General features: G+C 48.5%; 1 protein-coding gene across 1 annotated transcript; it reads right to left on the bottom strand.

The window, feature by feature from the left end:
- Window positions 1-5837: 5837 nt before the first annotated feature.
- Window positions 5838-14650, bottom strand: CKAP4 (cytoskeleton associated protein 4). Its single transcript, XM_027541898.1, has 2 exons — window positions 13906-14650; window positions 5838-8310 (listed from the first exon to the last, which is right to left on the bottom strand). Exons 1-2 carry the CDS (start codon window positions 14356-14358, stop codon window positions 6994-6996), a joined length of 1770 nt encoding a protein of 589 aa, XP_027397699.1. The 5' UTR covers window positions 14359-14650; the 3' UTR covers window positions 5838-6993.
- Window positions 14651-23405: the final 8755 nt, after the last annotated feature.

The following is a 23405-nucleotide window of genomic DNA, read 5'->3' as shown; positions in this document are numbered from 1 at the left end:
CATAATGGTGTACGATTCCATGTAGTAAAGAACGTGGCTTCTGGAGCTTTAGGGCACAGCTGGATCCAGGTTCTCATTCTATGTCATAAGGAACCAGTTACTGCCATCCCTTGGATTTGCTTTCCTCTATGCCAGCTTCATTCTCAGTGATCTCTCCACATAAGATGGCCCCTAGCTGCTGTGGGCTTATATCCAGCCAGTGGACAAAGGGCACCCCTTTCTAGAAAGTCCCAGCAGCAATGGGTGAGATTGGGACATGTATTTGTCAACTACAAATTGACACTTGCCAAGAGCATTTGCCAGTGACTGAACAACAACAAGGGCATTTGCCATCGGCCTCTGTGGAGATTGAACCCTGTGCTGCCGCAGCTGCCAACCTTCAACACCCTCTGAGGGGAATTCAGGGTGGAGGGTGAGGCACTCTGTGCTCGAGGAAAACTGGTAGAACAGGTCTTTAGATAGATATTTTCAGGAGTTGATTTCATGATCCAATCCTTTCATCTCTTCATATCTAGAAAATCACCAAATCTCTTCGTGGTGACATCAGTTCCTCATAACTAGGAGAAAATCGTTTATAAAATAAGCACTTGATTGTATTAAGCTCCCCTTTCACCAAAGTCTTATATACTGACCTTCCCCCATTGCCTCTTTGGAGCAGTCTCTCGGAGCTATCCATCTGAGGTGCTGTCTCTGGGCTACAGTCCTCATTTTGCCCCAGATAACATTTAACTCTCATGTTGTGTAGGGCTTCCCTGGTGGCTCAGATAGTAAAGAATCTGCCTGCAATGCAGGAGACCCCGGATTGATTCCTGGGTCAGGAAGATCTTTGTGTATCTTTTTAGTGTAGTCCTTGGGGGTCTACACTAGCAGTATTTCTTTGTGTATCTTTTCAGTCGGCTTGTTCATCTCGAACAAATCAAACCAGGAGAATGGGATTTCTCACTGGCCAATCCTGGGTCATGTGTTTATCACAGTCAGTCTCATCAAATGGCAGTGGACTGGGAATGGGAAGGGGTGATTCTGTGAATAAAAACAGAAGAGCTGTTGCCAAACACGGGAGGACTGATGCTGGGCAGGCGACAACAGAGGTCCAGGGCCTCGTCGGCCCCTCCTGTGTGCAACCCTCTACCACTGCATGCCGTACTACATGTGATCCTTCATACATGTGTGGGAATCTCTCAAGGAAAGGGGCCCTCAGCCTTCATCTTGTCTCCCAGAATGAATACAGTTCTGCCCTGTTGAGAATAAATGGCAGCCTGTGGAATCCAGTCCTGACCAGATGCAGCCTGAGGAGGAGGACAGGCAGTCAAAGCCCCTTCCTCTGTGGTTTTCACCTCCTCGCCTCTGGACCCAGCCTGAGAGGGGAGTGGTTTCTACCACTCTTCACACTTCTTTGTCCTCTCAGAGTTGTTGACTAGCAAGATGGAGACCCTAACATTGTTTGTCCAGTTCAAAAAACCTTATGACCGCAAACAGATACTGTTTATTGAACACCTACTATGCGCCTTTTTTTTTAAGTATGTGACAGGGGCAAGATTTAGCAAATAAGAATGTCTTCAGCCTTCTGTAAATATACTAAGAGCAATTGTATATTTTAATAAATTTTGTACTGTGTGAATTATATCTCAATGTAGTTTTTTTAAAAGGAATTCCAGGTCTTATGTGGTATGATTCAATCTATATAAAAGTCAAGAATGGACTAATCTATGGTGATGGTGGTCAGAAGAGTGGTTACCTTGGGAACTGACATGACCGTGGGGCATAGGAAGCTTGTGAGGTACTGGAAACGTCTCTCTTGATCTGGTGGTTAGCATGTGGTGTGTCACGTAGAAATTCACTCAGCTGTGTACTTCTGATGTGTATGCCTTAAAGCCCACGTGTTATACTTCAATAAAAAGTAAACTCAAGAAGTACTGGGTATTTTTCAGTGAAGAAATCAGTTCTAGAGTAATTCAGAGCACAGGATTTTTTCCTCTGTTTATTTTTGTTTTTTCCATTTTTTTTCCATTTTTTTGATTGAGATAAAATTCACATAACAAAGTTAAACATTTTAAAGTGAATCATTCAATGGAGTTTAGTATGACCACAGCGTTGTGTAACAACCACCACTATTATGGTATCATTTTCATCACCCCAAAAGAAACCTGGTGCCTGCTAAGCAGATGCTCTCCACAACTCCTTCCCCCTCCCTCTGCCCCCACAACCACCAACTTGCCTTCAGTCGCTGTAGATTTATTCTGGATATTTCATATACATGGAATCATACAATATGTGACCTGTTGTGTCTGTAAGAGCACAGGTTTTTAACTGGGATATTCTTCTGAAGCCAAAGGGGAGACACTGAAGGATTAAGTGGGGGAAAGGACACAGGCTGACTTTTGAGACATTTTCTTTCTCAAAGCTTTTGAGGAACATCACACCGGTTACCCACTGGGGATTGCCTGAATGGGAACCAGGCTGGGGACAAAGAGGCCAACTAGGAGCTGTTCATATCCCTCAAGATACGGACTGCAGTTTGTACAGTTAGCTCTGTTTCTTTCCACGTTTACTGCCTCCCCAGAGCTGGACTGTAAACCTCATGAAGGCAGGAACCACATGTCTTGTTCCTTGGCATCTCTTTGTTCCACAAAAAGCAGTACTCTCCAAGTAGTGAGTGAATAGTGAGTGCATGAACCAGGTTTCTGTATTAATAGGCAGAGGGTGCAGTCAGGGGTTGCTGCTGGAATTCAGGGACCATCCAGTGATGGAGTAAAGGCTGGGGGATGTGGGATGGAGTGGCTGTGTCCAGGTTTCTATCCAAGATGATGTGGAAGAACAGGAAAAGGGAGAGTTGGGAAGACAGGAGGGACTCTTGAGCTTCTAGTTCAAGCAATGAGGGAGCAGTGGTTACCCTGATTCCAGGGAAAAACAATGACTTTAGTTTTGAACCCTGTGAGATGTCAGGGGGATGGGGGTGGGGAGGGGTGCAGTGTGTCCAGATATTATTGAATATTTAGATCCATAGCTCAGAATCATGCTTTGAAGAAAACATTTCCTTGTTGCTCAGTCATGTCTGACTCTTTATGACCCCATGAACTGCAGCCTGCCAGGCTTCCCTGTCCTTCACGATCTCCCAGAGTTTGCTCAAATGCATGTCCATTGAGTTGGTGATGCCATCCAACCATCTCATCCTCTAGACGCCCCTTCTCCTCCTGACCTCAATCGTTCCCAGCATCAGAGTCTTTTCCAGGGTCTTTTCCACAGGCTCTTGTGGAAAACATAGGGTGATTTCTAAATATTTAACCACTGTCAAAGCATGGGTGCGCAGTCATCAGAATTAATGCTGGCCATGAGGCTGAAGCACTGTCCTAGAGGTTCCAGTACATCCATATTTTAGCCGGTTGCTGGACTGCAAGAAGGTTAGTGGTCCCAAAAGAAGGCACTCGGGGCTGCAGGTGTTTACCAAGCAGCACAGAAGTATTTCAATCTTTCACCCTCTGGTGTGGCTGCACATGAGCCCTGGAGTTCTTGCTATAGCCAGATGCCGTGTTAACCTAAACCCTCTCCACCCATGGCCCCCTGCAGCCCTCACAGTCATCCTGTTAGGTATCATCACCATCCTAAGTGCCAGGCGACACAGTAGCACTTTCCTTACCAGCATGCTGCCAGTCTTGCCTGGGGAATTTCACTGCAGTCGATTATCCTGGTGCCAGGTCATCCAGTTTTTTTGTTTTTTAGTATTTATTTATTTGGCTGCACTGGGTCTTAACTGTGGCATGTAAGATCTTTGATCTTCATTATGGCATTCAGGATCTTTTTAGTTGTGGCATGTGGAATCTAGTTCCCTAATCAGGGACCAAACCCGGGCACCCTGCACTGGGAGTATGGAGTCCTAGCTACCGGACCACCAGGGAAGTCCCTGAATCATCCACTTTAATCAAGGCCTTCAGTAACTTGTGCCTATCCCCTGTTCAAAGGGCGGGGCAGCCTCATGTTTCCTGAGTGTTCCCATTATTCACGGACACATTCCAATTGATTTCCCGCAGGCCTCTGCGAATCTATTCTAACCACCCTAGCCCAACTCTCGCAGAACTTGCCACTCTCTCTTCTGTACTGCATTAGACCTGGCTATAGCACCTGTGATTCCTTATGCCATCTACCAGCTTTCAGGACTGTCACTCCCATTCCACTCAGCTATAGGTCCTTGAAAGACAAGGATCTTGTCAGGTCCATCTTGAATTCACTGATATTTGGCAAAATGTTTGGCTATGGGCTCAACAAATGTCCATTGAATGAATAAGTGAGCAGAGTCACGAGGAAGACTGAATTGTGATTATTTGGGGTAAGATCTCATAATGCATTCCTTTTATCTTTACCACTTGAATTTATATCTGATTACTTCTCTGACCCTAGTAGATGTTTTCAACTATGAATATTAAATGAGAATATATTAAACTACTCCACAGTCGGAGATTAAGGACTGCAGAAATGAAGGTAAAAGAGCAAGAATATGCCTGATGCAACCAACCGACCTGAGAATCAGAATTTAATTTGCTCCAAACATGGGGGTTTATCCTGCTCAGCACCCTCCCCCAAAGAGGGCAAAATGAGTTGCTAAAACATACATATCAACTCTTTGACTTTAAAATAAAAATACAGATATGATAGCTAACACTAATAAAGGGCCCATCTTGATGCGCAAACTGCTTTGGGAAAAATAAGAGTTGTGAAGGCTTAGGGATGCTGACCCCAGGATGCAGAATGACCAACAGAGAAGTTCAGAGATGAGAGGCCCTCCAGTCAGAGTGGAAGCTTGAAGGTCCGTATGCACTCAGGTCTTGGTCTCCCCTGTGCCCTCTCTCCCTTTGGGAGAGAAAAGAGCTCATGCAGTCTCTGAACCAACAGACAGGAGGTGTTGCCCAGGTCAATGAAGGCCTGCCCTTGTGCTGGTGGAAGGTGGAGGATGCTGTTACAGTTAAGAGCAGGGACTGGGTTCAAACCTCAGCCCTGCCCTCTCCTAGCTAATGACTGTACGTTGTGCTTATTTACAAGCCTGTTGTTCCTTTATAAAACGGGGAATGATACTGCCTACCTCCGGGTAATATTAGAAGGAATAAACTGAGGCCTATGAAGTGCTAAGCACCTGGCACTGGCAGACAGGTACTCAATTCAATGAACAGTATCCTTTGTTATAGAGTGGTAGGTGTATGGCAACCTGAGAAGTCAACATTCCTAGGTTTGCACAGGGGCCAAAGGTCACACAGATGAATCAACACACTGGTTCTCAAACCTGGCTGCACATTAGAATCAGCTAGGGAAACTTTACTGATTTTTTTTTAAAAAACATTTATTTTTCCTTATTTGGCTGCACCAGGTCTTAGCTGTGGCCTTCAAGCTCTTTTAACTGTGACATGTGGGATCTAACTCCCTGACCAGGGATCGAACCTGAGTCCCCTGCACTGGGAGTAGAGAATCTTAGCCACTGGACCACCAGGGAAGTCCCTCAGCTAGGAGGCCTTTAAAATGCTAGTGCCAGCCCTCTGTACCCACTGAATCCAAAATCTATGGAGAGGGTCCCCAGGTATTTTTTAAGGCTCCAAGAATCTAACAGAAAGCCAGGGTTGTAACCCTCTGCTATAGTTAAGCACTGGGGTCAAGCAATGACCTATAAAGAAAACTGCTAATAGTCAAATCAGAACTAGGTGCCCAGGCCTAACAGGGAGGACATCTTGATTGAAAAATTAAAAAAAAAAAAAAGTTTACAATTGAAAATTACCCATCTTTCTAATTCTGAATACTGCACATTAATACATCATTAAAAGTTACCAAATTCTCAGAAAACCACCACTCTGGAAAAGTCATAACAAAGCTCAAGTGTTTTATTAAGAATTAAAAATACTGTAAATAAGCCATACAGTTCATTTCACAGTAAACTAAACAAACCTTTTTTTTCTTTTTCCTTTTTTTTTTCTTTTTTTCTTTTTTCTTTTTTAAAGGGCAAGACAGCCATTAAAGAACAGTACAGCTCAAAGGGGGAAGGGGAACAGCAAATGGCTACAGAAAATGCACACGGTCCTCACTGATGGATGGGGTCTGCTGACAGCAAACCTCTTCAAGAACATTGTGATAAAAGAGAGACGGTGGCCTCCATTCCCTGGGGAGGCAGTCTATGCCTTTATGAGCAGCTCTCGTAATACATTTCCTGAAGGAATCCAAGGACTCTCAGGGATTCTAAACCCTTATTCTGAACGCACTATTTGGGGCCTTATCAAGAGGTGACACGGGTCAGCCACAGGGGACTCTGTGGGGGGTTGTGTCTTCACATTCAGAACCGGCTGAATTCTTTGCATAGTTACCACTGAGATCGTGAAATGGTTCAGGAATGGAAAAGACACCTTTCCCCACAGAGGCGACCATCAAGCAGCTGATGCAACTAAAAACCGAGGGCTTGTCCCCCTCTCAATTCAGAGCTGACCTTAATGAGCTGTAACCAGTTTGAAGTGGAAGACAAGAAGTGAGTGACATCTCATGAAAACCTCGGCCAGAAGTACTAAAAAAAAGATAAAAATAAAATGAATTTTCCTTAAAGACAATTAAAAAGAAAGGTACCTCCTACCCCCACATTTTGCTTGAAATCTGCCAGCCAGGCAGGATTTTTGAGGTTAATCTGCTTCTGTTAATCCTCAACTGCAGCCACTACGGTTCTTCCCTGACACTAGGAAGAGACATCCCTTCTAGAAGGTGCCTCTGAGGCACAGAAACCGTGCCTTCAGGAAACCGGCCCCCAGCCCCAAAGCTGAAGCAGAAGACTTTTGCACAACCCTTGGTGCGCGGTAACCATCATAAATAAGTAAACCAGGCACAAAACCATGGAAGGCCCGGGAGGTCCTGGTGGTGCGGGTCGTGGAGGGACCTGTCTGTGGGGGGAGAGTTGAGGAGGGGCCATTTTTTTTTTTTTTTTTTTTGGTCATGAAAAACTGCACTGGCCATCCGTGCCCTGCACACGCAATCCATTTAGACTTTCTCATGAATCTTTTCCACTTTCACAAACAACCTATCCAGGTCATTCCTCAGGTCCTCTAGCAAACCCTTGGCGGACTCCAAGTTGTTCTCGTTGGTCTCGATCTTCACCGAGTACGCGACCAAACTGTCCACAGCAGTCCTAAGCATTTTTAAGTCCGACTCCACCTGGCCCACAGAGGCTCTGAGGTTGTCGAGAGAGGAGAGTCTGTCCAGCAGGTCCTGGGGGGGCACGGCGGTGGCCTCGCGGCCCAGCAGCGTGTGGACCTGCTCCTGCACCTTCTGCAGAGCCTCCACAGCGCCGGGGAGCTCGGCCACGCGGCGCTTCAGCTCGTCCACGTCACCGGCCAGTGAGAGCTGGGCCTCGCCAAGGCCACGCACCGTGCCTGCCAGGCCGCCCTCGGCATCAGCGTCGGGGCCCAGGCCGGCCACGCGCTCCTGCAGCTCCGCCAGGCGCCGCGCCTGTTCTTCGCTCTGAGCGCGCAGCGCCTCCAGGCTCTCGCCCTGGCGCGCTGAGGCTGCCCGCGCCGCCTGCACCCCGTCTTCCACGCTCTGCAGCCGCGAGTCCAAGCCTTGGCTCTCCTTTTGGAGCGTTTCAAAGGCCTCGGAGGGTCTGAAGGCCCCGTCTTCTTCTGGCCGGAGGGCTGCGGCCTTGAGCTGGCCGAGCTCCTCCTCGAGTCTCCTGATCTCCTCGGGGAGATGGGCGGCAGACTCCTCAGCCCGGAGGATCTTCTCCGTGAGCGCCTGAAGGGTGTGATGTTCCGAATCGGCCGCCTCCTTGAACCTCTGCTGCTCCTGTTTGAGGCTCACCAGTTCTTTGACCTCTGTGTAGACATCCGACTCCATGGTCTGGATGGTGCTTCTCAGGGCCTCCATGTCCTTCTCTTTGGACTTCACAGAGGTTTGTATTTCCTTAACCACTTCCTTCAAGGCTTTCAGATCCTGCTTGTATCCCTCCGAGTCTTCCAGAGAGGCGACCTTGGCCTTCACGTCGTTGATTTCCTTCTGGCTCCTCTTCTGGACATCCGTGAAGATGGCGATGTTGTCATTGATGGACTTGGTGAGCTCCGTCAGCCTTTCCTCCACTGTGTTCTCCAGGGAGGTGAAGTCTCGCTCCCGGGCATCCTTGACCACGTGGATCCCATCAGAGAGGTCTTTGAGGATCTCATTCTGGAGTTTTTGTAGAACTTCACTGATGCGGTTGATCTCGCTCTCCCCCTGCTTCACAGCTTTCTCTGTGAGATCATGTTTATGCTGGGAGCTTCTCACGAGGGACTCAAAAGTACCGAATGTGGCTTGCAGAGACTGCACCTATAACCAAAATACAGATGTTAACCACAGAGAACTGCTGAAGGGTTTTATGCAATTCAGCTATATTTTTTTTGATCTGCCCAGCTTAAAGGTCCCTCCTCCAACAGAACAGCACCATAATTCTCCTTTGGGGAACCATCCTTACACACAGCCCATATGGTTTGGGGGACCAACCCAAAGGCTCCACTACAAGCCCTCTAGGCCTGACCAATCAATGCTTTCCATCCACCCACTTCCCCACCCTGGCCTGGAACTACAGTGATTAGGGGATGGGCATGTGGCCTAAGCCAGGCCAGCAAGTCAACTGCATAACTTCTCTTAAAACTACTGGGAATAGAAAGCTCTTTCTACTGGAATTGCTAGCTATAGGATGAGGGAAGTCTGGAACAGCTCAGACCAGCACATGATCAATGCCTGCCTACAGATCAAGCCAGCACAGAAGGAAGCAGAACTCAGGGAGGGCAAGATCAAGTTCTGAAGATACAATTTAAACCCCTGGAGACAGCCATACTGAAGGCATCTACTCTGGAACTAGTAAGTTTGAGCCAATAAATTATCTTTCTCCCTCCCTCCATCTTTCTTTAGGGCAATTTTAGCTGAATTTTTAGCTCTTGCAACTGAAAGGTCCCAAGTTTTCACAGAAACAAAGCTGAGGCACATGGGAGACACTGGGCAGGAAGGCAGGAGACCAGGTTCAGATCTCTGCTTGGTAGTTCTAGCTCTTTGGCCCTGAACAAATCACATCCTTAACTGAAAATGTGATCAGTGGACCAGTGGCCCTTAGCATTTTCTGGCTTGTGAACACATTATGATACTGACTGCCACTATACATTCATTCTAAATAAATTCTACCCTGAACAGGGTCTGACCTGGGAACCACTCCAGGGAGCAGGTTTAATGTCCTGAGAGGCTGAGAGTATGATGATTAATGGCCTGCCAAAACAGTCAGAACTGCTGAGCAGAACTGAGCAGGACAAAATGAAAGGAGGAAGGGGTGGTGAATGGATTAAATAAAATAGAAAAAATTGATGATTATTGAAAGTAGGGTTCACTATATTGATCTCTTCTTTTCTTAATGCTTGAACATTTCCATAATGAAGGGCTTTAAAAAAAATAGCATGGGTTTTAGAATGGGACCACCTATGCTCAAATCCTAGCTTGGACACTTTCTAGCTTTGTGATCACGGGGAAGTAATTTAGCATATCTATGCCTTGGTTTCCTCAGCCACAGGATGGAAACAAAGATAGTATCTAATTCATTAGCTTGTTTTGTGAGAATAAAGTGAGTTAATATATATAAAGCGCTTAAATTGGGCCTAACACATAGCTGTGCCTAGTCGCTCAGACTCTCTGCGACCCCATGGACTATAGCCCTCAAAGCTCCTCTGTCCATGGGAATTTCCAGGCAAGAATACTAGGGCGGGTTGCCATTTCCTCCTCCAGGGGATCTTCCTGACCCAGGGATCAAATCTGCATCTGTTGTGTCTCCTGCATTAGCAAGTAGATTCTTTATCACCATGCAACCTGTAAACAGTAACTGTCACCTTCATTATCATTGCATCTTTCTGGAGTAGCTCAGCCCACCCCTGGCCCAGTGACAAAGGGCAAACACTACAGGACTAGGAATAGTACCCTGGGCTCTAGTTCCAGTCCCACCAATAACCAGCTCTGTGAGCACAAGGAAGTCACACTCAAATTCCAAGTCCCAAGTTCTTCATCTATTAACAAATCGGTTTCTAAAGTCCTTTATTGCTTCTACCAGTCTGTGATTTTAAAGCAGATTAGAATAAGGTTCTCAGGGACTCCAGAATACTAGACAATTTGCCTGCTCAACCAAATATAACCTGAGTCATAAAGGACACCTTGAGAAGGTACCAGAGACAGCTCTCCTCTGAAACTAGGTTATTCAATCACAGAATCTGCCTGTTCTAAGCACAGATTTCAGAACAGGGGTGTCAACAGGTAGGCACAGTACCTGAAACATGGTAGGTGTTCATCAGTGTTTTCTGAATGAATCAAAGAATGAATGAATTTACAGAGCAAGGCCTGAAGAAGCCCAGGCTGGTCCATTTCCCCAACCCGTCTGTCACTCCTAACCTGGACTGGCTCTTTACAGACGGCTAGGAAGGGACCTAGATCAGAAATGACAGATGAAACCAATGAAAAGAGCACAGACAGTGTCTCCCTATGTTGGTGCTGTTCATCTTCTGAGCTGTTCATCTTCACATGCAAAGACCCTGTTATAATCAATATGCAGTGATTTTATCTGTTTCCCCAGCATATGTGGGATGCCCACTAAGTGGTGGACAAGATGCCCGAGCAGAGTGACACCAAGACAGGATCCCTGCCCTCAAGGAGTTCACAGTAGAGGCGGGGTAAGAGACTAGTTAGCGGTGGTTGATATTCAACAGGAACTTGATGTAAATAATTATGCAAATTTAAGAGACATCATCTCAATCCACCCTCATAATAATCTCATGGAAGCACCTATTGATCCCCATTTTACAAAGCAGGAGCCTGGGAAGTGGTAGAGCTGAGCATCAGAAGCCAAGAATGTCTGAGTTTAGAAACTGCACTCTTGGCCTCCAGTGATACACCCGGGCAGAAGCATGTTTAAAGTGCACTGAGTGCCTAGAAATGCTGCTCAGCCTCAAGCCATGACTCCTAGCCCAGAGCAAGATGAGAGAACAAAGAAATATGACCAGAGAACTCACTCGCCCACAGACAGCTCTTAGTCTCATTCAACTGACCCCACCGGCCTTAAGCCAACTTCTAAAATCACTGTATGCCACCCTGGATCTGCCAAGGCAACCCAAGCCCTTCAGAGGGCCTAGAGCAGAATCAGGGTTTCTGAAGCCCTGCGCCTAATTGTGCCTGCTGAATCTTCAGGATAAGAACAGGCCAGCCTCTCAGCCCATTCAGCAGACTGGGGCCATGCCCAGGTCTGAGAACATCTGAGAGCATCTGAGAACGAGATCAGGTGGGCACCCCAAAGGGCAGTGGAATAGCATGCTTCAAAGTCACACTGCTCTGATTCCAACCCCAGCTCCACCACCGAGGGTCTGCACATGACCCTGAATGAGCAACACAACTGCTCCAGACTCAGCTGGCCTATCTGTGCAGTGGTGCTCATGTCTCAGAGGGTAACTGGGAACACCTGGCCCACAGCGAAGACTAATTATGAATAATAATAATACAGTAAGAATATGTCTCTGAGAAGAACCAAACCCTCATCCTCAGAGGAATAAGGTGCTCAAACTTAGTTTGTCAGAGGACCATCCGTCACTACTCACTCCTTAAGGCAAAGTAAAATCTACTGGCCACCCTGGAGATCCAGAGAGAAGTGACCACATGCAATGGAAGATCCTATGTGGCAAATGTTCCAAGTCAATGAAATGGACATTAATTGAGCACCTACTAGGTACTAAGCAAGGCATGGGAAAGATGGCAAAATGAATAGGTAAGTGGTGAACCGTGTTCTAGGAGTTCACTGCACTTTGAATCCTAGCACTGCTGGTTGTGTAACCATGTACAGTTACTCAGCCTCCTGGTGTTCACCTTCCCGGTCTGTGAAAAGGGGATCATATCAGTACTTATCAGTACCTGTTAGCACCGTGAGAGTCAGATGAATGCACAACAAACATGAGGCATTAAATATGAGCCTCTACACTACTAAAAAAGAAAGGTCATAATTTCAATGGTTTATAGCCAGGTGGATTCTTGAAAACCTGGAAAGAGTCCTCCCCTTACTATGGAGATGGGAGAACTGAGTACCCAAAAGGAAAGGGAATCTGTACAAAGCTGAGATGGAGCAAGAGTGGGAACCAGATGGAAGAATAAGGGAGGGGACAGGGAGGAAGCAGAAAGAATAAACCTCAATTTCTTTCTCCTGCCTCAACTCAAGACCTCCACCATCTGGGCCTCATCTTTAGCCTCCCCTCTTACAGCCTCCTAAATTTTACTCTGCTGCGGGCAGGATGGCCATGTAGAGTCTGCCAAACAAGCCTGTGTGTTCCTCATGCCATCTCTCAACAGTTATCTACCACCATATAGATCTAGACTGGTACCACGCTGGCCACCGGGTCACAGGCCTGGGCAAACTCCACCTTCTCTCTCTTCTGAACTCACACAGCAGTCACCCTCAACCAAAACCTGCCTGTGGGCTGCTTCACAAATAGGATTTGTCCTTTGCACCTTCATACCCTCCACAGGGCCTACCAGGAGCCATGCGACTATCAGACTTCACCAAATATTATGATTGATTGGTAAGTGGGTGGATCAAGAGAGGAAACAAAGAGCCTACTGATGATACTTCAGCAGTATGTCTATTTTTTAAGAATGATTTGACATTCCAGATAGGCAAAGCAGCGCTGCCTACTTAATTCCCTTCAAAAAGTCACCTCCCTTGGCCTGCAGCATGGAGCAAAATGACTCACTCCAGTTGCTCCACCAGTCTTAAGAGGAAATTCCTAGTCCCGCATATTCTACACAGTCAATAGAAACTTGGCAGGGCCGGCAGCATGCTGGGAAAAGGAGGCAGCAGTTCCGGGCTCAGAAGAGGTGGCGGGATTTTTTGTTTCAATCATGCAACCAAGTTTCATTGAGCAATGACATGAGTGGAGGACGGAGGAGGGGGAATGAGGCTGAAGGAGCTGCACTTGGTGTAAAAAGAAAAATCAGAAAAGGTAGACCCTAAGCAGCTTCCTGTTGAAAGGTGGGTCCATTGGAACCTGAAACAGGCCCCAGTGGCCTCAAGGCTGTCATGCAACCTGCCACTCACCAGTTGCGGTCTTTGTCAATTAAGCTCTAAATCTCAATTTTCTGGTCTGGAAAACAGAGTCAAAACTGCCAGTCCTCTCTCCTTCCTTCCCTCCCAAGGTTGCTATGAGGATTAGATAATAAGTGAGTAAGCCCTCTAAACACCATATAAATGTACCTCTGTATTATTCACCAGTGTGACCTAGTATCTTTGGCCGTTCCTCTCCTCTAAGGCTGAAATATGCTATCATACTTCCAAGGCCCACTTAGGTACACTAGTCTAATAAAGCGCAGGGGGCCTAACGAGATGAAATATTTCATCAGAACTATACAAACGAGTAACATCACTAGCTTCTCTATCCCCGGGCTCCGGGTCTATTAAAATCTGGCTCAGATGTCTCCCACGGGGAGAGCAGAGGTGCGGCCTTGCCCGAGGCTTCCAGGGATGCGCTGGTTTCCCTTCCAAGCTCCTCTCCAGACAACTCTGCCCATTCAGCGGTTCCTAATCCAAAAAGAATGAGCTCCCCAGAGCATGCCGGCTTCCTTACAGGTCACCGCTAATGTCCTGTGACAGGCCCTTGGCCCACCCTCCCAGGCGGTCGGAACATCCTCGAAGCGGTCCATCCCTCGGGCCGGTTCCTCAGCGGCCATTAACAAAGAGGGTCTGGGGGCTGCCTCGGAGCCAAAGGGCCGGGGCGAGGGGATCCCGAGCCGCTGGCGGAGGACACCCGGCCTGGGCCGGCGAGGGCCCCCGCCGGGAGGGCACGAGGGGGCCTGGCTGTGTGTGCGGGAGCCGCCGCCGCCGGGAGCACGGAGGTCGGGGGCCTGGGTACCCACCTTCTGCTCGACGCCCTGCAAGCCCTGACCCAGCTCCTCCCGCTGCCGGGAGAAGTCCTGGTGGCTGCGCCGGACGTGCTGGACCTCCTCCAGGACGTGGTGGACACACCAGCCCGAGAAGGCGGCCGCCGCCACCAGGGCGAGGTAGAAGAGAAAGTTAAGCACCCGGCCGAGCCTACGCGAGCAGGACGCGGAGGACGAGGCGGCAGCAGCGGCGGCGGAGGAGGAAGACTTGCCGCCGCGGTGGCCGCCCTTGCCGTGCGCCTGGTTCTGCGGATGCTGCGGCGGGTGCTGCTGCTGCGGGTGCGGCGCGGGCGGCGGCGGGTGCTGCTGCGGCGCCGGCGGCGGCTTCTTCGCCACGTCATCCGCGCCGCCCGACGGGTGGGCGCCCTTCTCCGAGGGGCTCGCGGCGCCGTGGCCGCCCTTGGAGCCCCTTTGTTTGGCCGAGGGCATGTCGGGCGCGGCGGCGGCTGAGGCCGCAGGCTGCGAGGCGAGCGAGTGGGGCGCGCGGCCGGGGAAACTTCCTCGGGCTCCCCCGGGGCTGGGCGAGCAGCACGCGGGCGCTGTTGGCGTCGGAGCGGCCGAGAGAGAGAGAGCGAGAGCGGGCGGGCGGGCAAGGAAGGAGGCCGGGCGAGGGAGGAAGGAGGAGGGGGCCTGCCTCCGCCGCCGCCGCCGCGGCGCCGACCCCGCCTCCCGGGAAGGGAGGCCGGCAGAGCCGATCCCGGAGCGCCTGCCACGCACGCTGGGGCCGGCGGGCGGCCCCTCCCCTTGCCGCCACGACCCCAAAGAGGGAGGGCCGAGCGGGGGGCGGCCCCGCGGGGTCTACGGAGGCTGGGATAGGGCGAGGGGATCTAGGGGAAGGCGGTGGCCCAGCCGGGTCTACGGGAGCCGGGGTGGGATGAGGGTGGCCGAGGAAAAGGGGCGGCCCAGCAAAAAGGTCCAGGGGTTGGGGGTTCGGCGGAGGGGAGGGTTGTGGCCGAGCGGGGTCTACTGGGGCATGGTGGGAGCGGGGGGCGACGATGGTATCCCAGCCGGGTCAATGGAGGTCAGGGCAGGCGGCTGTAGGGGGCGAGGTGGGGAGCGGCCGGGCCGGGTCTAAGGAGGCGGGAACCGGCTGCTGAGGTGGCCACAGGGAGGGGGCAGAGGGCTGGGTCAACTGGGACCCGGACTGGTGACTGAGCTGGGGCCCCGGGTGCCCCGGGGAAAGGCGGCCGGGCGGGTCAGAAGTGGAGGAGCCGGGCAAAATCTAGTGTTGAGGACTCAGCGCGAGCCCCGCTCCCTTCTGGACCCTTGCGAAGAGAGGAAATGAAGGGGGGCGCCCCAGGAGCCGTGCTCCTGGGAGTGGGAGTAAAGGGGCAAGAAGAGACCCCCATTCCTTTTTCCGGGGAGCTGGGGAAACCCCCAACTCCCCTCACTCTTCCCCGATCCCACCCTCCACGCCTCCGGGGGTTGGACCTTTTTTCTTTCCTGGGGTTGGACCTTTTTTCTTTCCTGGGGTTTGAAGACTAGGCAGAAAGGGCTTTCTGAAAACCAGTTGGCCCCAAAGGCATGTTTCGGAAAAGTTTGCAAATATTGACGGGCTGCGTGAAGACTGTTCAAGGGAAGAGTCATGAGCAGCCCACTTAGCCCAGCCAATTCGCTGTCGACACTGTTGACTTTTTTCTGAAGCCCGTTCAACTCCATTTTCTCTTTGCCTCCCCCGCCCCGCACTGTGTCCGCTGCCCCCACTAAGGACAGGCTCTGTGCTACGCGCTGGCAACCGGCAGCGGCCGCAGTGAGAGGACGGCAGATCAGGGCTTCCATGCCTACTTTGGTGGAAGGAAATAAACTAATGCCAGGCCCTGTGCTCCGCAACTTACATATATGTTCTACCAAACCTCACTGATATCTTCTAATATAGAAATTATTTTCCCTGCTTAATGGGAGACAAACTGAGCTTGAGCCCCACCCCAAGTGATTGTCCCAAGATCTCCCATAACCGTAATCTGAACCTTGATCTGCTTCTTCCGGAGCCTGTGCGGCTTAATATTGTTGTTTAGTCCCTAAATCGCAGTCTGACACTTTGCGACCCGGTGGACTGTAGCCCACCAGGCTCCTCTGCCCATGAGGTTTCCCAGACAAGAACACTGGAGTGGGTTGCCATTTCCTTCCTCAGGGGATCTTGGGCCGTGGAGAAATTAAGCAGTTTGTTCACACTCAATAAGGCCAGTTAATACTGGGACATGTACTGAGCTCCACTTTACAAGCTCCTTTCCCCCTAATCTTGGTGTCTGTCTGTGTGTGCCTGTGAGTTAGCAACCCTGTTTCTTTTCCCTGGAAACGTCTCTCAATTCCTTCTTTAAAAAAACACTCCCTATCCTTAAGGCCTAGTTCAAATACTCTCTTTCATGAAACCTTACTTGTAAACCACATGATACCTCTCATGCGACTTAGACACAGAAGACAATTGCAAAGCATTGTGTACGTTAGTTCAACATAGCAAACCTTTGTTGAGGGTCTGCTATATACCAGATCAATATCTGCAAAGTACTAGAGTCTCCTCTCTTTGAGGATAGGAAGCAACCATTGCCTATGTCTCTATGAATCTCACTTTATAAGATACTTTTAAAAATCTCTAGTGAATGAATGAACCTATGTCCCGGCCCTCAAAGGGCCTACATTCCACTTGGAGAAATGTGCAGAAACATTTTGAAGGCTAAATTGTGTCATCCAGACTTACAAATGGAAAACAAACTTGGAAAGCAAACCATTAGGCTGCACCTGGGGAAGTCTTCTGAGGTGGAAAGTTCTTGAACAAAGCCTTGAAAAATAGATTTGCATAGGAGGAGAGTAGGGAGGATATTTCTGTGGCGGAAATGGGGGTGAACCCCGGGCACCTGTCTGACATTAAGGGTGTGAGCTGCAATTAGGAAAGAGAGATGAGCTGGGTGGAGTGGGTCCAGGTTGCAGAGGTTCGCAGAAGCTGGCCAGGCTGGCACAAGAGTTGCTATTAGTGTGGGAGGCCAAAGTAGATTAAACCAGGTTCTGGACTAGAAATACAATCATTTGCCCCAGACAGAGAGCAGTCCCCACTCCACCTAAACACTAGGAGCTCTGATAGAAAACTCCCTGCTCAACAAGGCCTATGACTCTGACCTAGGAGGGGAGAAAGGAAATGGCATACGAAAGCAGAAGACTAATAATCAGAAGATGCTAGAAGAACCTTGTTTAAAAACTTCCGCAGATTGTGTTTCAAATTTCTAGTGCACAAAAAAGTAACCATCCTCCTTCAAGCAATCATCCCTGTTAGGGCAGAGGTCATGATAATTTGCAAAGTGGCTTTGGGGGCTCAGCCAAGCACACCAAACTCTGTGACCTTGAGAAGTATACTTCTCTGGATTTCAAGGTCACCATTTCTGTATCTCTAAAGGCCTTTCTTATTATTAATCTATTTCTTATAGAAAATAGTCATCTGATTTTTTTCAATCAATTGTATTTCTTTTTTTTATTTTTATTTTTTTAATTTATTTTACTGTGCCAGGTCTTAGTTGCAGCACGAGGGATCTTTAGTTGCTAACACTTAGTCATAGCACGTGGGGTCTAGTTTCCTGAACAGGGGTTGAATCCCAGGCACCCTGAACTGGGAACTTAGAGCCTTAGCCACTGGACCACCAGGGAATTCCCAGTAGTCGGATTATCATGAGAAATAATTACATTTAAAAATTTTTAAAAGTTGATTCAACACATAGACCTGCTTTAAAAATGACAGATTTCTGAACGTTCTGCCTCCACCGAGCCCTGGGAGAATGAAGGGATGGGAGATGGGACCGTTATTAGTGTGTACCTCTCACCCTTTTCCTTTTGGGAGGTAGTGAAGTATAATGGTTAAGACATGGGCTCTGGAATAGACTAACTCGAGTTCAAATTCAGCTCCATGACTGATGGGGGAATGTGAACTCTCTGAACCTCTGTGTCTTCAGAGGTAATAAAAACTGCTTCACCTGATTGTTGTGAGGGTTAAAGGAGAGACACTGTATGATCCTGGGCCCATGGCAGGACTCAGTGAATAAAGAGTAGGTAGAGTCACTGAAAGTCTAGCTGCACACAGAACTTCTATGTCTAGATTTCAACATTTTTCTTTCATCATTATTTCTTGGAGCTCCCAGCACCATTTGTGGCCTGTAGACCACAGGCTTTGATGGGTTTAACTTGAAAGAGCAGCACTGTTTCCCTCTGGATTGTGGTTCCACCATGGTGTTCGGCTACACCCAGAGGAGGAGGTTGGTAAGTAGTCGTGGAAGCACACCTTCTGGGACAGGAAGACTCCAGCGGTTCTTGGGGATTTCCATTCTTTTATCCTGTTTTATTTGTCAACACAACAAGCATTTAGAGGAAGTTTCCTGTCTCCTCCTGATTTCTTCTTAGCCTTTTCCATTTCACTTTCCATAAAGTATGTTCGATGGTCAGGAATGTAGGTAGAAAAGAGGAGGAGCTAAAGCCATCTCTTCCTTTCCCCCAGCTTGTGCAAAGATGCTTCTGAACACCCTGAACTACAAGGATCTTCAACTACCTAGAGCTCTGTAAGCCTTCAGCCCTTTGGTTTTCTGCATTTCAGTTAGAATAGCTAAATAGAAAGCCCCTATTACTTTAATTGCTTCTTCTCTATTCCAAGTTGACAAGAGGCCAAGGCATGAGGCTCAATGCCCCACAAACAGGGTGTCTGTTAGTCTCAGTGGTCCCTGGTCCCAGGAGCTCCCCAGCTCCAAAGCCTGAGCTCCATGCAACAGGGGAATTATTTCTTGGAACTCCCAGCACCATATGAGGCTTCACTTCACTGAGTCCTAGTTTTTATGGAAGAAAACCATAATCCCTACCTCACAGAGGCAATATGAATACTCACTTGATCTCGTCCACTCGTGGTCTTCCTCATCCCAGCACGTCAGTAACATCCATCCAGTTGCTCAGGAATCATCCTTGACTCCTCTCCTTCTCTCACCCATCTCCCCACACCCAGTGCAATATATTAGCAAATTTTATCTAGCATCTCTGACTTCTTGTGACCTGCACCATTATCCCGTGGCTCCAAGTCACCACCCAACATTCACTTGGGTTATTGAAATACCCTCCTACTGGACTCCTTGCTTAAGCACTTGCTGCTTCCCTGTGGTTGTTTTTTTTTTTTTTCAATACAAAAGCCAGAGCAGCCCCTCAAAATACAAGTCAGACCTTCTCACACCTCTTTCCAAAACCCTGTGATGACTTTTCAACACAGTCGGAGCCAAAGGCAGTTTTTACAATGACCTCCAAGGGTCCCTGTGTCCTGGCCCCCTGCTCCCTCTCATCCCTTCTTAATTGCCCCCTCATTACTGCCATCCAGCCACACTGGCCTCCTATTGCTCCTCAATATGCCAAGTATCTTCCTATTTTGTGGGCCTTTGTAATTTTGTCCCCTGTGCCCACCAAACTTCAGCCCCAGGTATCCACCAGGTGGTGGCCTTCCCTTCCTCAATTCAAATGTCACCTCTAGGCCAGCTCTTCCTTGATCATCTGATATAAAATAACAACTGCCCAACCTGAGACACTGTCTGTCCCTCTTTCCCCGGTTTATTTTTCTCTGATATACTATATATATGCTTATTGAATCATTGCTGTATGTCTCTTCTCATTAGTAAGTGCCATGATTGGGAACTTCATTTAGCTCATGCTCATATCCTCAGTACTCAAGACGATGTCTGACACATAACAGGAACTCAGTGAATATGATGAATCTCTCATTATTTAAAATTTATCTATGTAGGGCCTTCTCTTTCATAAGATAACCACAGTGTCTTATGAAAGGAAGGACAGTGGTGGGGAGGAACCCAATGAGAAATGACCTCCTAGAACTTCAGCATCAGGAGGATGGAGATGATGAAGGTGTTGATGATGATGGTGGTAACGATGATAGGAATGGGCATGACAAAGACAGCATGGTTGCTAACACTGGGAGGCTCAGAGGAGCTGCAGTATTCTGTTAGCTGACATTTACTGCTCACTCACCCCAGGCACCGTGCCAGGAGCTTCACATATTTTACCTCCTTTCATGCTCACTGAGCCTTTGATGTAGGCACCACGGTGGTACTGATCCAGTTTGCCGAAGAGGGTGAACAGCTCTTATACTAGGTGACATAGCTTGAGAATGGTGGGTGTCGTTTGGGCTAAAGACCAGGCAATTGATCCTGAGCTCATACCCTCAACCAGCACATGAATGTGTAGACCAATAAGAAGACAAAGCTTAGCAGGATGAGGTAATTGATCCAAGGCTAGTCAGACTTCTGAAGAAATCTAGACTCTTAATAAGCACCATGAATCTCAAACTGGGAAGGGCAAGGGAGGGCTGTATTTCAACCCGTCACAGGCGATTTACCTCCACAACTGTTCCCTCTCACCATGCTGCTGATGGACCTACTTTTCATCCCTCAGGAGTGTTGTAGGAAAAAAAAAATTCTGAGAACCAGTACCTTAGTATGACATTACAAATCCTTCATAATCTGGCCCCTACTTTTCTCTCTCTCCAGCTTCCCTTCTTCCTCAAATCTCTTCTTACCCTCTGTTTAGCCAGGCTAAGCTTTCCTAGAGTTGCCCTATTCTCTTAGGTACTCAGCTTCCTTTTCCTGCCCCACCCCCAACCTGGAGAAGATGTCCCTCCCTGGTGCTGTCCCAGCTCCCAGATGGGTCATAGCACTTACTGTGTGTGATGTGCTATAATTGCCTGTTTGCTTACTGTCATTCACGCTGAGGCTTTCAGGGCAGAGACTGTCATCTGTTCCTTTTCTCAGCCCTAGTCCCAGGCAGTTTGCCTGGATTGTAGGAGGCACTCAGTCCACGATGGGTTGCTTACTGGCTGGATATGACAGTCTGTCACTGAGAATGCTAGACCTCTGATTCTCAGCATTCCCCTTTCAGGGTACCTACTCTTAGTGGAGGGGGGTGTTAGGAAAGAAAGTTTTGAAAGCTTAGAGGTGGAAATGTGGAAATGCAATGTCTTATAATAGATTTAGATAATTTGCTAATTTAACCAAAAAAGCTGAAGAGATGTGTAGACAAGATGTATTTTTCAGTGAATGGGATGGAGAGGTAGCTGCAAAAACTATTCTTCAGAGACCATTTTCATCCTGCCCCTGGCTCAAGAATCTCCCATATCTCCTTGTTAGAGTCAAACCACAATAACCAAGAGTGTGTCACGGGATGGGAGTTTGAGAACTATGCCTCCTTACTCACCTAGGATTCTACTAAGCCTTCCTCTCCCCAACTTACAGCCACCTTCAAGCTTTCATTCTCTATTCAAGGTCTTCTCCCCAGCCCTTCAGCCTGGAAGTCCCAACTGCCTCCTTCACTAGCAAAATCTAGCCCCGGACTATCCCATACCCCAATTAGCCCCTCCATCATTTGGGTTGTTCAGAATGAGGAAGAGTGGTGAGGATACAGACTGAGTTTGATGCTATCTGTTAGTGTCCCTCCAGCAAGTTCTTTAACTTCTCTAGTCCTCGTTTACAGAGCAGGACAAATACATCACAGGATTCATGGGAAGTAATGAGTATGAAAAAAGGCCATTTTTTACTAAGTTACACATAGACAGGGCTTCCCTGGTGGCTCAAATGCTAAAGTTCACCTGCCAATGCAGGAGACACAGGTTTGATCCCTGGGTTGGGAAGATCCCCCATAGAAGGAAATGGCAACCACTCCAGTCTTCTTGCCTGAGAAAGCCCATGGACAGAAAAGCCTGGCGGGCTACAATCCATGGGGTCACAAAAGAGTCAGACACAATTTAGCAACTAAACAAGAGAACACATAAGTGATTATCATTAATATATGCCAACTAGATAAATCCAGGGAGAAGGCAGTGGCACCCCACTCCAGTACTCTTGCCTGGAAAATCCCATGGACGGAGGAGCCTGGTAGGCTGCAGTCCATAGGGTCGCTAAGAGTCAGACACGATTGAGCGACTTCACTTTCACTTTTCACTTTCATTCATTGGAGAAGGAAATGGCAACCCACTCCAGCGTTCTTGCCTGGAGAATCCCAGGGACGGGGGAGCCTGGTGGGCTGCCGTCTATGGGGTCACACAGAGCTGGACATGACTGAAGTGACTTAGCAGCAGCAGCAGATAAATACAGCCATTCTATAATTCAGAGCCTATCTGTGTATTTTCAGCTAGAAAATAAAAACTAAAATAGCATCCATAAACTGTGACTTACAGTACAACAACCTAAGGTTGTGGTGAGATTTCAGTGAAATAATATCAGTAAAGCACCCACTGTGCCATATTTCAGCAGGATGGAGATTTTATTGTGTAATTAGTGTGATGTCTTATCCCCACCAGGCCATGGTCTTCTGGAGCAGTGATCCCCGGCCTTTTTGGCACCAGGGACCAATTTCGTGGAAGAGTTTTTTTCACAGACCTGGGGGTGGGGATGGTTTCAGGATGGTTCAAGCACATTACATGTATTGTGCACTTTATTATTATTATTACATCAGCTCCACCTCAGATCAGTAGGCATTAGATCCAAGAGGTTGGGGACCTCTGCTTTAGAGGGCCACTCCAGTATTCTTGCCTGCAGAATCCCATAGATAGAGAAGCCTGGCAGGCTATGGTCCACAGGGTCACAAGGAGTCGGACATGACTGAAGCGACTTGGCACACACACATGCTTTAGAGGGCAAAAACTGTTGTCTGCCTCGTTCACTGCACTATCCTTAGTACTTACTGTTGGGTGGATAATTGATACTAAGAAAGCACTTCATTTGATTCATGCATTGGGCAGATTTGAGCATCTGACCTAGGCGTGGGAGCAAGAGCAGTGAACAAAGCTGCCCAAAGTCCCTGCGCTCATGGAGCTCTTATGCCAGCAGGGAGACCAGGCAATAACACACTAGAAAAGGCCCTGATGCGGGGAAAGATTGAAGGCAGGAGGAGAAGGGGAAGACAGAGGAAAAATGGTTGGATGGCATCACCGACTCAATGGACATGAGTTTGAGCAAGGTCCGGGAGATGGTGAAGGACAGGGGAGCCTGGCATGCTTCAGTCCATGGGGTGGCAGAGTCAGACATAACTGAGTGACTAAACGACAACAAACAGCATGCTGGATAGTGCTAAGGGCAAAGAGCAAAGTGAGGGAAAAGGACCAGGGTGGCCCTGGGGTTGAGACGGTGGCTGCAATTTTAGCTTAGGTGGTCAGGGAGACCTCACTGAGAAGGTGACATTGGAGTCAAGATATGAAGGAATTGAGGGGATCAGCCATGCAAACATATGAAAGAAGAGCCTTCCAGATAGAGAAAAGAGCGATGCAAAGGCCCTGGGGTGCATCTGAGGAACAGAGAAGAGGCCAGGGTAACTGGGGCAAGTGAATAGTTCATTCAACAAATATTTATGGAGCCCCTACTGTTTATGAATAAATGAACAAATGAACCCAATGCCTGGGGTACGGTCAACTCTTTGCACATGTTTATTATCACTGTCATCACCAATCTTATGTTGGGTCT

The sequence above is a fragment of the Bos indicus x Bos taurus genome, chromosome 5 (genome assembly GCF_003369695.1).
Source record: "Bos indicus x Bos taurus breed Angus x Brahman F1 hybrid chromosome 5, Bos_hybrid_MaternalHap_v2.0, whole genome shotgun sequence".
In the NCBI taxonomy this organism is placed as follows: domain Eukaryota; kingdom Metazoa; phylum Chordata; class Mammalia; order Artiodactyla; family Bovidae; genus Bos; species Bos indicus x Bos taurus.
Note: the sequence above shows the minus strand (reverse complement) of the source record. Positions and strands in the feature narration are given on the sequence as shown.

Bases quoted from the DNA above. Each gene is read 5' to 3' on its own strand.
- CKAP4 (XM_027541898.1), bottom strand. From the start codon at position 14,358: ATGCCCTCGGCCAAACAAAGGGGCTCCAAGGGCGGCCACGGCGCCGCG. The intron at 8,311-13,905 runs GTGGGTACCCAG...TTTTGGTTATAG, and splicing joins TGCAGGGCGTCGAGCAGAAG to GTGCAGTCTCTGCAAGCCAC.